This window comes from Mytilus edulis, chromosome 2, assembly GCF_963676685.1.
Source record: "Mytilus edulis chromosome 2, xbMytEdul2.2, whole genome shotgun sequence".
Lineage (NCBI taxonomy): Eukaryota > Metazoa > Mollusca > Bivalvia > Mytilida > Mytilidae > Mytilus > Mytilus edulis.
Window position 1 is genome coordinate 96,769,314 of NC_092345.1, and position 16,363 is coordinate 96,785,676.

A 16,363-nucleotide genomic window follows, 5' to 3' on the forward strand; every position below is an offset into this window, starting at 1 on the left:
TATCACCTTTCAAATAATTGAGGTAAACCAAAATTGGGACTCCGAAAGGAGAAAACAGAGAGAAAGGTTCCGGGTGCATCAGATACGTACTCTTGAACCTGATGGACTTAATGAGAGGGACGAAAAAAGTTCTACCCAAAACCAATTATAAATCATGAATTTCATTCTATTTAACTAAAACAACTATTTGTTTAGATTTTAAAATTGTTATGTACAATAAACGGCAAAAATATGTTTTATATAGACCATCAATCTTTTACACGAATTTTGTGTAGCTCAAGCTACAAAGATATTTTTTGTAATGCATCCGATTTCACCTAGATAGATGCACACGCCTGATGAAGCTAATTTGTTTAGCGAAATATTGCATGAATAATATATAAAATATAACAACTAATTTTATAACAATTTTAAGTGTGTTAAAATTACATTTTTATACACTTATATTGCCTAGAAAATCAACCTAACGATGTAAGAAAAGACCAAAAAAAGGTGAAAAAGTATATTTAAACAAAACGCATTTGACTAATATGTCGAACAACTGATGTTCTTTAATCCTGCTGACTGCCATTGGCGATTGCCAAATAAAATTGATCACAAGATGTAACAAAATGGATCTTAATTTAAATTTAATACTAAACAGAAAAATATAAACTTGTGGCCCAGATGTTATGCCACAAACAAAAGGTGTCAATATCTTTTTTGTACACCAGATCCGGATTTCGACAATAAATGTCTCTTCAGTGATGTAAGAGATCGAAATGGTATTTGGAAGGCCATATAATTTAATAAAAACGCTCAACTCTTGAATTTTAAGAGTCAATATAGGATGAACGGATCATATAAACCGGAGGGAAAATATGATACAAGTCTAAACGAAAAAATATAAACAAGTCTAAATTGAAAACTACGTTCAAACCTATGATTGCGTTGGATAAAAACCGCAATTTTTATACGTGTGCATGTGAAACAAATTTCGTTGTAGAAGGGACTAAATACAGCACAAACAACATTTTCCAAAAGACCAAAAAAAGTGAAAAAGTATATTTAAAATATATAATCCTACACAGCAGCCATGGTAAGATCATTGAATATGCATGTCCAGTTTGGCAGATAACATCAACGGAAAATATAAAAAAAAAATGGAAGCTATACAAAGAAACGGATTACCAGTCTACCTTGGAGTACAAGGAACAGCAGCTAGAGAAGCAATGGAAGTGGGGGCCAATATGCTAACAATCGACCTCTGATTGGAAGAAATATCAGTCCCATAAATAGCAAAAATCCAATAAAAAAACCCATAAAAGAACCAATCAAACAATAGAAGGAGGATCGACTATCTTACCACCAATTATACATATGAGCGACAAGAATCTCCATTTGATAATGCTATATTTCAGGCCATAAACATACCAAAAACAGCAAAAACAGACACTGACTTATTAAACCAGAAGAAGATAAAGATAGGAGAGGATTTTATGCTTATGAGAGCATCAAACTATTAGGACCAACTAGGAAGCTCGAAAAACAGAACCGCAAAACAAACTGTTCAATGCAAACACATCGTACACAACTGATAGGAGTTTGCTCAGAATCAACAGCTATCGCATTTACAGATGGCTCCTCTCAGGGAAATCCACTTTTTCAAGGACCATAAGACATATAGAGCAGGAGCAGTAATATCTACTGAGAACCACCAAAGATCTAGTTTAAAGGGACCAGTAGCTAACAGAGGTTCCATACTCCTAGGAAGAACAGTCACTAGTAGCTATCTTTATGGTTTTGGAACAGTGCATTTACCCACTTAGAGAACAGTCCATTGAAGTGAAGATTCTATCAGATAGCCAGGTAGTTTTTGACTGACTCTAACTAAAATTCAAATAATTTGGAACCTATCAAATAACCAGGTAGCTTTTGGCTGACTCTGAACTAGAAATCAAATAACTACATCGACACTATCACAGACACCAAAGAAAGTATTTGGAACCTCCTGAGAGGTGGCATACAAAATACCCTATCTTGGATTCCAGGCCATTATACTATAGACGGGAACGAGAAAACAAACCAGTTAGCAAAAGATGCAGCAAAGGAGCGTATCAAGTCTAATAAATGACCAGTTCAACGTAATTACAATGTCAGATGTGAAAAAAAGTCCAGTTTAGATGTTAACAATTAAAACTTAAATGGCAAAGACGGACTAGAAGTTAAATTAGGTGAAACGAATTAGTTCCTATTGTAGGTAAGACCCATCCACTTGATTATCCGAATCCAGTTATAGGGCGAATCATGTCGGAATTTAGAACAATATACAAAATAAACACTTTCATCAGATAGATCTTCAAACAATACTAACACCAACAAAGAAAGAGGCATACGAAAGAACAGCAGATATAATAAGAGAATATTTAAAGAGTTCAATGAGATTTCAAGATTCACTTAGCCCTGAAGAATTCCGATCTTGCGCTTAAACCGTTAGTTTTCTCGTTGGAATTGTTTTACATTTTCATATCACGGCCTTTTATAGCTGACTGCGGTATGGGCTTTGCTCATTGTTGACGACCGTATAGTGACCTATAGCTGTTAATGTCTGTGTCATTTTGTTCTCTTGTGGATAGTCTCAATGACAATCATACCACATTTTCTTTTTTATAACCTAACACGTCCAGTTTATATTACCAAGATGAAAAAAGGTAGCACGCAGAGACCAGTCGTGTCAACTGAATAATATTGACCATAGGATCAGGAAGGATTATTCAAGGGATAGTGTATCCATATATTAACACAAAGATGTGTATAATTGCCAATTAGACAACTATTCATTTGAGACCATATGACATTAAATGACATTAACAACTAAAACTCACCGTACGATTTTTGACAAAGAGACACATTTAGTGCAGTCAGGTATAACAGGCCCAACAATGACAAAATGTAAACAATTCAAACGAAAAGCAACAGCGGTTCCACTTGTTTCTGTACTTATGATTAAGTTACATAACATACACTAAATATAGTTAAGACTATTGCTTATACGGTATCTGATAAACAGACCCAATTAGGAAAATTGACCAATGAACCACCATGAACACCCTGAAATCATTCCTACACCGAATATAGTTGACCAATAATTGCTTTTAGTATCTGAGATCATCTGAGAAACGGAAATGACCACAAATTGAACATTGACCAATGAACCATGAAACTGACGTAAAGATGAGACGATCCACGACAGATAGCATTGTTCACCTATCAATCATTCCATAAGTCAATAATAGTTGACCTGGCTGTGTAGAATCGGATTAACAAAAACCAAGAAAATGGAATATGGACCAACCAACCATGAAAGTGAGGTAAATGTCAAATAAAATCTGTTAGACAGACATATACGCCGTACAATCATTTACAACCCACACAACTCAAAACTTACCATTGACCAATGAACCATGAAAATAAGGTCAAGGTCAGGTAAATCTTGTCTAACGGACAATGAACCCATAAACCAAATATACATGTAGTTATTCTACTACTCATATAAGGGAGTCTTTTATATGACAAAAAACTGTTTATTTTATTTCAAACAGTTGCTGAACAATGAAAATAATGTCAAGTATGGACATATCAATGTTGGAATTTTCTTAAGGAACACAAGGCATTGCATACAAGGTCTTTTAACTGAAATATAAATCATTATACAAATACTGTATGCCCTCCCTAGATTGTAATCCGTTTTTGTAGTATTAAAAGAAGCAGGCAAAACAAAATTTGAAAAGACTCTGGTGAACTTGACATATTATATAGTTTCCAGTCTACTGTTGGGCTAATGCTATGCTCTTTATTATTGCAATTGCATCCGTCGGATCTCAATTTTAATCAAATTCATTATCTCTACAAAGCTGTATTTCCCCTGAATTAATGTTTCAAACCAGTATATGGATGTTTTATTGTAGTTCATAGATCTAACAGTAACTTTACACATTTTATTGGATGTATAATTCATGTGGAGGCTAATTTGGCACCAAATCTGACCTTCTTATTTTTATTTTTTACTGATTTCACTGAAAAACAGATTATTGATAATTATCTGAACACTATATAAGTAAAGGAAGGTTCTGTGTAACTATACATAAGCTCATTAATAGATCCAGATCTGCACACACTATATTCTAGTAAAGGAAGGTTACAAGTAACTGTACATGGGCTCATTGACAGATTGGGGTAGGGGTTCTGAGGTTTGAAACTCTTTAATGATCAATGCTTTTGAATTGGGACATATGGTTGGAACCCCCCCCCTTTCTAAACATGACTGGATCCAACCTGGGGCTTCCTTAATAACAATGTTAATTAATTTCATCTTGACATGGGATATAGTTACTTCTCAATTAGGTCAAAACATATGTTCATCACTAAATTTGGTTCACACTTGTGTTGTGTTGCACCTGCATTGATCCTATAAGGGTGTAAGGAAAATATATAAATATAAAACAGGCTAATTTTTTTTAACATTTATTACATAACAACATAGAAAATAAATCTCCTTCTTCCCAGGATATGACATAACCTCACTCATGTTAAATATACAACAAACATGTTTATGTGTAAAGCACTGAACCTTGGATCATTGTTAACACTGGTACCCATATACCAGATATCCTACAAAGATCTAAGACTCAGAATATTACATCAAGTAGTTACTATGTAAATACTGCTAAATAGCATAAAGTACAAATAATTTACATTAATATATAATAATACAAAACAATGGATCAGCAATGCTGGTAGCAATCTCCAAGCAACAAGATAAAAAAAATGCTCAATTCATTAAGAGGAGATTGTTTTTATACATATATGCATGTGTTCTAAAAAAAAATCATTTTGAGACCATTTTCTAAATGATGGGAGATATATTTTCAAAAATAAAATGCTCTTGTAAAAAACTTTTTTAATTACTTAATGTATCTAAACCAAGTCTTTTCAAGAAATAAATTAAAATGTTTTGGCTACTAAATGACTTATTGACAAAGATAGTTTAAAAAACAGACACTGCAATAGAGAAGGGGATTTTTTGTTATTACTCACTGAATTAATAACAATTCATTTTGTAGCATATAGCAAAAAAACAGATTTTTACTTTTGCATAAATGTACAAGTCAGGGTTTGGCTCTAATGTTAACCCAAATGTTAAATTTGAGAAAGTTATGAATGTCTTCAAACTAAATGGTTTGTGTGTAAAACACAATTAATGCCCTCCCTTTAAAAGTGGCATTTGATTTCTTAATTAGGAACTAAATAAATGCAAAACTTAGAAAAGTCTGTCTAGGTATCAGTGTGAAATTTCAGTCATAGAGTTTTTGGACCTAAATGGAGACAGAAAAAAAATCAGTGTAATATAAAAGATAAGAATTTTAATGCATATGATCTAAAAATGGAGGACAAATTAAAGACTACTTAGCTATAGAGTTGTGATAAAAAATATCAATGGATGCAAATTAATTATTTGAGTTGTAAGTTGCTGTCTCATTGATATATACACCACAACTCCTTTTAATCATATTGGTTTATCATTTAAACATGTCTCTTTACCTGAGCTCTAATATGACATTTAATCAAAACAATTTATTACACAAAATTAAAATGCCCTTTTAAAAAAACAACTTGAAATATTTGTAAAATTTATACAATGAATGAACTGCATATTTGTAAATATGGCCAGTTGATGATAAAATGATCTAAATTTTATCAGGAATTCAGCACCATAAGACTTTTCTATACTACACAATAAATAAGTTTTAATTTAAATTCTTCCACATGAACTTAATAAAGTAATACAAACGATATTCAATCCCTCCATTTATAAGTACTGTAAACATTTGATTTCTTCATTATCTCAACATACTTGAGCAAAAATTGATGCTCAATGAAATGTCGACTGTAATATGTAAAAAAACTCGGCTGATTCTGTAGATACACATATCTACAAGAATAAGAATGATACAATGTATTAAAGGCTAGCAAAGAATGTACAAACTTTAAAATGCACAAGAAACAATAACGAACTTTTTTGCATATATATACATGAATTATTTTCTAACAAAATACCTAAAAAAATATGAAATGTAAAAAATATTTATGCTAAAAAGCAATTCTAAACACAACCTAAGAAATATTAAGTCTATGTATTAAAACTTGAGTACAAATAGCATAAAAAATTTGAAATAGGATATTCTGAAATAATTCAGCTACAATTCAAAAACAGTTTCCTTTATTTTTTCAAAGGACACAATAGCCTAACTTTCAAAAGATTGAAATTTTCTGTTTTCTTTTCAAGCCAAGAAATGTATAGCACATAAAAAATAATGAAATTTATAATAATTTAATTTATATATACATAATGTATGTTTTTGAGTTGATATATCCAAGTTGAAACACTAGTTTCTACCCAATAATCTTTTACAACAATATGTTTCAACTTTTTGCATGTAGTTGTGGGAGCTAAAAGATAGTTTTCCTATACATATCTTTCACCTTCTCCATAAGTTCATAAGTCATTTCATGGCATGCATAATAAGAGATAAAATATCAACACAAAATGCTTTCATAAAGCAGTAACAAGGTAAATAAGCACAGCAATAACAAAAGACATTATTTATCCACAGTGAGGCTATGGGACAACCTGGGTTTCATCGCTATGATTTGATCATAAGTCTGAGATATTGCAATGCATTGTGGGCTGCATGAGCATGAGCATCATAAATATTCTGGCCTGACCCGTGTAGAACAGCTACTGGCAATGTTGATAACTGGACAAGACACTGTCTTAATCCTAAAATAATACAACAAAATAATATATCTACAACACAAGGAATAATGGCAAATAAATAGAATTGGCATAATACACACATACACCTATATGTTATCTTTCAACTTCTTTTTGCCATCTCTATAAAATATCTCAAAACTGTATAGTTTAGGATGGGATGATTTCATACCAACAGGGAAAGTATTTTGAATTAATTATTTCATGCACACTTTGATACAGTTTTGTTTATTATTGTCATGTTCTTGGTATTCATAGCAGACCTTTGGTATTCTCAATTAAAATTTACACAATTAGAATTTGACATATTTTTCTACTGCTGAGGACTACACTTATCTCTAGTGTATATACTTTATTACATGTAACACAATTTTTCCCCCCATATTATAAAATTCTCATCTCCATTTACACAAAATTCTTTTTAACTCATTCACCCCCAAGTGATTTCTGGAAAATCAGGCAATTTTCGAAAATTTGCAATCATATGCAAATTATATGCAAATCAGCAGACTCTTGATTCTGTAACTGATGCTCATCTATTAAACTATGTATTGAGATTTGGGGGCAGATGGCATGGGTGGGAGGTGTAAGATTTTCTCGTAGGTTTGAACCCACCCCCACTGAAAAATGGTCATTTTCCGTCTATTTTCCAATTTTAAAACGACCTTGAGAGGTGAACATTGACCAGACTGTGTTTCTTTGTCATTCAAGTATTACCCTATAGTTACAGCAGTCTATTCATGCTAACTGGGAGTATATGGGACTTAAGTGTCTTGCTGGCAAATTATTATTGTCAAGTCAGGTCTGCCTAAATGTCTGTTTTTTAAGAATTTTTGACAAAACGGTGACATATTTGACAGACTAGATTCTTATTGGTCATATTATACCTCTTTGTGTTCCTATACCACCTATGCATGCATTTACGATAATAGTTTATACCTTCAATGATTACAAGTAACGTAGTGGCCATCAAAAGATGCCCACCCCCACCTGATTTTGGATACTTTTCACGTTTTTCCAATTTTAAACTCTTAAACGGCTTTCAAAGTGCCATATTTTCATAAACAGACGTCTGAGAAGAGTTTATGGACCATGAACTGCTTGGTTGAAGTCCCTGCTATCATGACAGTTCAGGTGGGGCAGTTAAAAAAAAGTATGGAGGGTTCATATGGGCCATCAAAGAATGGTTGTCGCCATCACACCTACAGGCCGGATTGGGGGTTAAAGGGTTAATGTGACAACTTTCAATATTTAACCACCTTATTATAAAACTTTACTCAAAGGTTCTAGGAAAATGGGTACTGGTAAATTTATTAGAAAGTTATCTTAACTTCTTTGTCATTTGGTCTCAGTGGAGAATTGTCTCATTGGCAATCATACATCTTCTTATATGTTTATTATTACATTTCAAAAGGATAATAAAAGAATGAAACCAGTACATTACTGTGACACAATAAGCCATGTAAATAATAGCAAGGACAGCAATTTTAAAAGGTCTGTTATATCTACTTCTGATCTCTTTTGTAAGTATTTATTATTGAAGAAATAATAAAGGTGTAGTCACTTTTTATTATTGGGGTCATCTTGATATGCTGGATTTTTTCATAGATAATCCAATATTGACTTTCAAGACTTTGTGAAATTGAGCTGTTTTGTTTTCTTAAATTTCAGTTTACATTATTGCACGGACATTTATTTCATTGTCCAACTTTCCCCATTTGTAACTTAAGTTATGTTCAGAAATCCTTCACAGCCTACCTGAATGACTAGTTTCCTCTATGTCTAAATAATTGACTTCAAATCTTTGGGCTTCAGCAATCTCCTGTAACATCTGACAGTAGTTTGTTGAAGGGGCAGTGAGCGAAGCATTTTTTATTTTGCCATTTTTCTTGTCAACTTTGGCAATCTTGTTGTAAAACTGTTGTATTTCTTTGTTTTGTTTGGCTGCTGGAATAGGAACACGTTTCTTGCCCTCTTTCAGAGCTGTGTATGACTGCCTCAGTTCTGTGGCACTCTGTTGTAAAAATAACAAACTTGTCAAACAATAGGCTCTTAAGAGAACACTTTATATCAAGATATAAATTTTAACTCATTAAAACTTCATTCAATGGAAAGTACATGTTATGAAGGTGTATTAGGCTTATGTATAAACAAATATAACCCCAACATAATTCTGTCTGGTATATCATATTCAATATGATAGACAGGATCAATTAATGTTGATGTTAAATAATTTATGAAATAAAAGTAATATTATATTTCATTTCATACCACTGAAATCTCTATAAATAATTTATGAAATAAAATTAATATAATTTTTCATAACATACCACTGAAAGCTATAACTGATGAGCTAATTTCATTTAAATGCCATGATGTTCGATTGTATTTTTTTTATGAGTATTGAGGATACAAAAAATAGGTTGATTTCATGGTTCAACTTAAACAATTTTCGAAACAAACTTAGATCTTCAAAAATGTAAGAGTTATCTTATAATTTTTTTTCAACAAGAATTCATCTTATGTTGGAATTCTGTTAAATATCATTTTGTCATCCATCATCTTATCAACTTATAAGTTTTCAAAGAATTGCTAACATATTTCTTTGATGAAAAATAAATGGTCATCTGCTAATTGTCAAAGAATTAACGTACTACCCATGCTTATAGCTGTTGATTGTCATACATATGCTAATCAAAGTTGGAATAACTGTTGTCTAACCACCCCCTAATCGCTAATCATAGTTGGAATAACTGTTGTCTAACCATCCCCTAATCTGTTTTATTTTCATTACAAGAAGCAAGAGCATTTGGGGGGGGGGAGGTGTAGAAGGAGTCACGATCCCAAAATCCTAGGCTTAAAAACACGAAATCCCAAGGTCCAGAATTTGAATAAATTAAAATCCCGACATCCAGAAAGGGTCAATCCCGAAAATCCCAAACTTAAAAACTGAAAAACACCGGATCCCTAAGTCCTGATAGAGGTCCTCTTAGGATATAAGATTTACCAGGAGGATGTCGTCTTCCTCCTCCTCCTCTTCAATTACTGCCTGTTCTTCTCCGTCCTGTGTCAATGATCTTATATGTGTCAACATGGCCAAAGCAGCTGCCCTTTTAGCTTCCTTTTTAGATCGTCCTGTTCCTGGAGAGAAAATGTAAACACTATTGTTATCATTATTCTAATTATTAAATTTGTCATTACAAAAGAGCTTAAAAATAATCAAAGCCAAATGTCATCAAAATCCATTTTCCAACTTGTCAAAACCCTTTTCTTAAAAAATTTTAATTTCACAAACTTTTCAAACTTTTTTCACTGCATTTAAAAAAATTTAAACTGCAGTGTTTTAAAACTTCTAGACGCGTGTACTTTTCTTAAGCATCATCAATGTTGCCATGTGTTTCATTTGATCAGCTATCTTCACAAATGAAGGCTGTTACGTATCCCTTTTAAATTGTTTACATTTGTCATTTTGGGACCTTATATAGCTGACTTTGTGGTTTTTGCTCATTGTTGAAGGCCGTACAGTGACTTGTTATCTTGTATGTCATTTGATCTCTGATGGAGGGTTATAAGTTTTTTGTATCTTACTGTGACTTGACTGTTTGAATTTCTCTCAAAATTCTGACTAAATTGCAATTTGTTTTATAAAATCAAACTGGTCAGAAGTTTGACCAAACTACTGTAGAAACCCAGTCAAGTTGTGAAAGTGCAAGGTGATATAATAAAGCATACTTGCAATCCTATAAGATATTAAATTCCACTTATATGTTGATGTGAAAAAATTAGTCTAACAGTTTGTATATATATATAGTCATTACCATATTAAACATATACCCATCACAGATCATCACATAAACATATGGATAGAACGGTTAGGTCCAGGACAACTCCAGTATATCTTATGATTATCCTTTGTAATAAAATCCATTTTTTTATGAACATGTAGCTTGCTATTCCGTGTGAGCCAAGGCTCCGTGTTGAAAGCTGTATTTTGACCTACATGTACAATGGTTTACTTTTATAATTTTTTACTTGGATGGAGAGTTGTTTCATTGGCACTCATACCACATCTTCCTTATTCTATGTAGTAATTTTTTTGTATGGGGATATTGTTCCTCGTTTCCAGTACGTAAATATTAAATTCGAACAATTCTTAATATGACAAAAAGGAAATATATGGCCAGGGATATCTGATGAGGATGTCAATTAAGGACTAGGTCCTTACAACCATACAATAAAGTACACAGACTCAGATCTGTGATTCTTTTCAAAGCAGAACCAAATACATTGTACAATAAAAGTTCCAACCATGTCCTGGGTTCTGAAACTGCACATAACTCATTACAAACAAAGATTTCGTTCGTCTTCAAGCCATTGTTCCACTACTTTACTATATTTTCTACTTACTAGTTCACTGAAAACACTGATAATAAATTGTTCAAATATAGCCTTTGAAAATAGTGGAATAAATTACTTTTGGAGTTTCAAAGTTAGTTCAAAGAACTTGATAAATTGCATGCTTATAATTGGTGCTTTTGATTTTTCTACCCTATATACCTCTGTGGTCATAGTCTTATTAAGAAAGAAAAACACACACACCTCATGCATTGAACGTGCATTTAAAAATAATCAGAATGCGAATATATATATTCAAACTCTTTCAGGTCATATTTTAGTAATAACAAACAAAAGAACTATGTCAATTGGACCTGCTTTGATACCATAACTGCCCTTAATTGTTTTACAAAATATCATTTTTGTCTGCTATGGAGTTTCCATATATCGTCAAGTTATCAGAATTCCAATGGGGACTAACTGTGCACCACTAATTGCAGACCCGTTTCTGTATTGTTATGTGTTATAATTAATGGAAACATTCAGCAACTGGAGGGATTGTGCTTGATTTTCATATGATGGAGACATAATCTTTCAATCAGTCCAAGAACTGACTTATTTTAATATTTCATTTACTGTTATCTGTTTTTGTCCATTTTAATTCCTTGTTATCTGTTATAAGCCAAATCAATTTGCTGTTTTGCTGTTATTGGGACCCCCTTGCCCCCCTCTATACTGTTTTCTTTAAAACTACTTCAAATATATAATCATACACAGCAGCCATGGAAAGATCATTGAATATGCATGTCCAGTTTGGCAGATAACATCAACGGAAAATATGAAAAAACTGGAAGCTATACGGTATAGCAGGGGTGGATCCAGGAATTTATTAGGGGGTGGTCACCTTTTGAAATCTTAAATTAAAATTCAATTTTTTTATTGGTATCATGAAAATAGTTACAACTATAGAAGACAAAAGTTACACATTATTTATAAAATTGATTCCAATTTCATTTTTCTTGGATTCCTGCGTGCAAACATGTCAACTATGGCATCAAGTTCTAACTCCAAATTGTAATGCACGTGCATCAGTGCAAGTCCATTTAGTCGGTCCTGGCCCATTGTTGTACGTAAAAATGTTTTCAGTAACCCGAGCTCACTATTCGAACGATCACATTCACAACTTGTTACACTGACTCATTGTGCAAACAATTTTGAGAATTGCATATATATTGGGATAATCAAGTTTGTTGCATTTTTTAATGGTTTCAGCAGCTGACTTTGGCAATGTATCTGTGGTATGTTTCCAGAAATGCAACCACCTATCTACTTCCGAAGAAATTCCAAATGGACTAGGCAAGTCAGAGTGATAAAAAATCAAGAAACGGTTCAATGTTCTCGAGTATTACATGAGCGTGTTGTTTCTGGATAGTCATCTCTGGAATTAAAACAAGCGCCATAACAGCTGATTTAGAAAGAGAAGAAAATCTATCATTAATAATGCCAGAGATCAGTTCATCAATATACGGAATACAGAGTGCACGTCGAAAGTAAACATCAGGTGCTTCTCCAGGAACATTACAGCGGTTTCGTTGCCTACTGCATGTTCTGGGTACAGAAGGCACGATATCATGCTCCTTTCCCATGACGACAGCTTCTTCATACCAAGCAAGAACCTTGCAATCAACATTTTCTCTAACCTCGACCAGAAGAGACAATACTGATTGGACACTCATATATGCAGATATGATGTCTTGACTTCTTCCAGTCCTATAAATAGCAAAAATCCAATAAAAACCCATAACAGAACCAATCAAACAATAGATGGAGGACTATCTTAATACCACCAAATATACATATGAGCGACAAGAATCTCCATTTGATAATGCTATATTTCAGGCCAAAAACAGCAAAAGCAGACACAAACTTATAAAACCAGAGTTTACCTAGAAGACAAGAGCGGATTTTATGCTGATGAGAGCATCAAACTATTGGAACCGACTAGGAAGTTCGAGAAACAGAACCGCAAAAACAAACTGCCCAATGCAAACACATTGTACACAACTGATAGGAGATTGCTCAGATTCAACAGCTATCGCATTTACAGATGGCTCGTCTCAGGGAAATCAACTTCGTCCAAGACCATAAAACATATGGAGCAGGAGCAGTAATATCTACTGAGAACCGCAAAAGAACTAGTTTAAAGGGACCAGTAGCTAACATAGGTTTCATACTCTTAGAAGAACAGTCACTAGTAGCTATCTTTATGGTTTTGGAAGTGCATTTACCCACTTAGAGAACAGTCCATTGAAGTAAAGATTCTATCAGATAGCCAGGTAGTTTTTGACTGACTCTTAACTAGAGTTCAAATAACTACACCGACACTATCACAGACACCAAAGAAAGTATTTGGAACCTATCAAATAGCCAGGTAGCTTTTGACTTACTCTTAACTAGATGTCAAATAACTACATCGACACTATCACAGAAACCAAAGAAAGTATTTGTAACCGCCTGACCCTATCTTTTATTCAAGGCCACTATAATATAGCCGGGAACGAGAAAACAAACCAGTTAGCAAAAGATGCAACACAGGAGCGTATCAAGTCTAATAAATGATCAGTTCAACGTACATGTAATTACAATGTCAGATGTGAAAAGTCCAGTTTAGATGTTAACAATTAAAACTTAAATGGCAAAGACGGACTAGAAGTTAAACTAGGAGAAAACTACACGAATTAGTTCCTATTGTAGGTAAGACCTATCCACTTGATTATTCGAATCAAGTTATAGGGCGAACCATGTTGGAATTTAGACCAATAGAAAAAATAAACACTTTCATCAGATAGATCTTCAAACAATACTAACACCAACAAAGAAAAAGACATACGAAAGAACAGCAGATATAATAAGAGAATATTTAAAGAGTTCAGTGAGATTTCAAGATTCACTTATAGCCCTGAAGAATTCCGATCTTGCGCCTAAACCGTTAGTTTTCTCGTTTGAATTGTTTTACATTGTCATATCACAGCCTTTTATAGCTGACTATGTGGTATGGGCTTTGCTAATTGTTGACGGCCGTTTGGTGACCTATAGTTGTTAATGTCTGTGTCATTTTGGTCTCTTGTGGATAGTTGTCTCATTGACAATCATACCACATCTTCTTTTTTATAACCTAACATGTCCAGTTTATTGTACCAAGATGAAAAAAGTTAGCACGCAGAGACCAGTCGTGTCAACTGAATAATATTGACCATAGGATCAGGAAGGATTATTCAAGGGCTAGTTTATCCATAAACATATATTAACACAAAGATGTGTATACTTAGACAACTATTCATTTGAGACCATATGACATTAAATGACATTAACAACTAAAACTCACCGTACAATTTTTGACAAAGAGCACAATACATTTAGTGCAGTCAGGTATAACAGGCCCAAAAATGACAAAATGAAAACAATTAAAACGAAAAGCGGTTCGACTTGCTTCTGTAAATATGATTAAGTTACATACCATACACTAAATATAGTTAAGACTATTGCTTATAGTATCTGACAAAAAGACCAAATTAGGAAAATGATCAATGAACCACACAAATAAGACCAACATGAACACCCTGAAATCATTCGTACACCGAATATAGTTGACCTATAATTGCTTATAGTATCTGAGATCATTTGAGAAACGGAAATGACCACGAAAATTGAACATTGACTAATGAACCATGAAACTTATGTAAAGATGAGACGATCCACGACAGATAGCATTGTTCACCTATCAATCATTCCATAAGTCAATTATAGTTGACCTGGCTGTGATTGTAGAATCTGATTAACAAAAACCAAGAAAATGGAACATGGACCAACCAACCATGAAAGTGAGGTAAATGTCAAATAAAATCTGTTAGACAGACATATACGCCGTACAATCATTTACAACCCACACAACTCAAAACTTAACATTGACCAATGAACCATGAAAATAAGGTCAAGGTCAGAGCAACCCAGTTCTTCTTAAACATACACACACCTTACAATGAATCATTCTAGAAAATAAATACAGTTGACCTATTGCTTCAATATTCCAGATATTAAAATTGAGAATGGAAATGGGGAATGTGTCAAAGAGACAACAACCCGACCAAATAAAAAACAACAGCAGAGGGTCACCAACAGGACAACCACATAAACAACATGCTTGTTAATACTAGTATATGAAATGAGGTCAAGGTCAGGTAAATCTTGTCTAACGGACAATGAACCCATAAACCAAATATACATGTAGTTATTCTACTACTCATATAAGCGAGTCCTTTATATGACAAAAAACTGTTTATTTTATTTCAAACAGTTGCTGAACAATGAAAATGATGTCAAGTATGGACATATCAATGTTGGAATTTTCTTAAGGAACACAAGGCATTGCATACAAGGTCTTCTAACTGAAATATAAATCTTTATACAAATACTGTATGCTCTCCCTAGATTGTAATCCGTTTTTGTAGTATTAAAAGAAGCAGGCAAAACAAAATTTGAAAAGACTCTGGTGAACTTGACATATTATATAGTTTCCAGTCTACTGTTGGGCTATGCTCTTTATTATTGCATTGCATCCGTAGGGTCTCAATTTTAATCAAATTCATTATCTCTACAAAGCTGTATTTTCCCTGAACCAATGTTTCAAACCAGTATATGGATGTTTTATTGTAGTTCATAGATTTAACAGTAACTTAACACATTTCATTGGATGTATAAATCATGTGGAGACTAATTTGGCACCAAATCTGACCTTCTTATTTTCATTTTTACTGATTTCACTGAAAAACAGATTATTGATGATTATCTGAACACTATCATAGTAAAGGAAGGTTCAGTGTAACTATAAATAAGCTCATTAATAGCTCCAGATCTGCACACACTATATCATAGTAAAGGAAGGTTACAAGTAACTGTACATGGGCTCATTTACAGATTGGGGAGGGGATCTGAGGTTTGAAACTCTTTAATGATCAATGCTTTTGAATTGGGACATATGGTTGGAAACCATCCACCCCCCCCCCCCCCCTTTTCTAAACATGACTGGATCCAACCTGGGGCTTCCTTAATAACAATGTAATTAATTTCATCTTGACATGGGATATAGGTACTTCTCAATTAGGTCAAAACATATGTTCATCACTAAATTTGGTTCACACTTGTGTTGTGTTGCAC

At 33.3% G+C, this 16,363-nt stretch overlaps 1 protein-coding gene across 1 annotated transcript; it reads right to left on the bottom strand.

Annotated features, from left to right (window-relative positions):
• Window positions 1–4,487: 4,487 nt before the first annotated feature.
• On the bottom strand, window positions 4,488–12,885 carry LOC139511099 (protein Loquacious-like). The gene is made up of 4 exons (XM_071297671.1): window positions 12,559–12,885; window positions 9,822–9,992; window positions 8,573–8,828; window positions 4,488–6,820 (listed from the first exon to the last, which is right to left on the bottom strand). Exons 1-4 carry the CDS (start codon window positions 12,883–12,885, stop codon window positions 6,684–6,686), a joined length of 891 nt encoding a protein of 296 aa, XP_071153772.1. The 3' UTR covers window positions 4,488–6,683.
• Window positions 12,886–16,363: the final 3,478 nt, after the last annotated feature.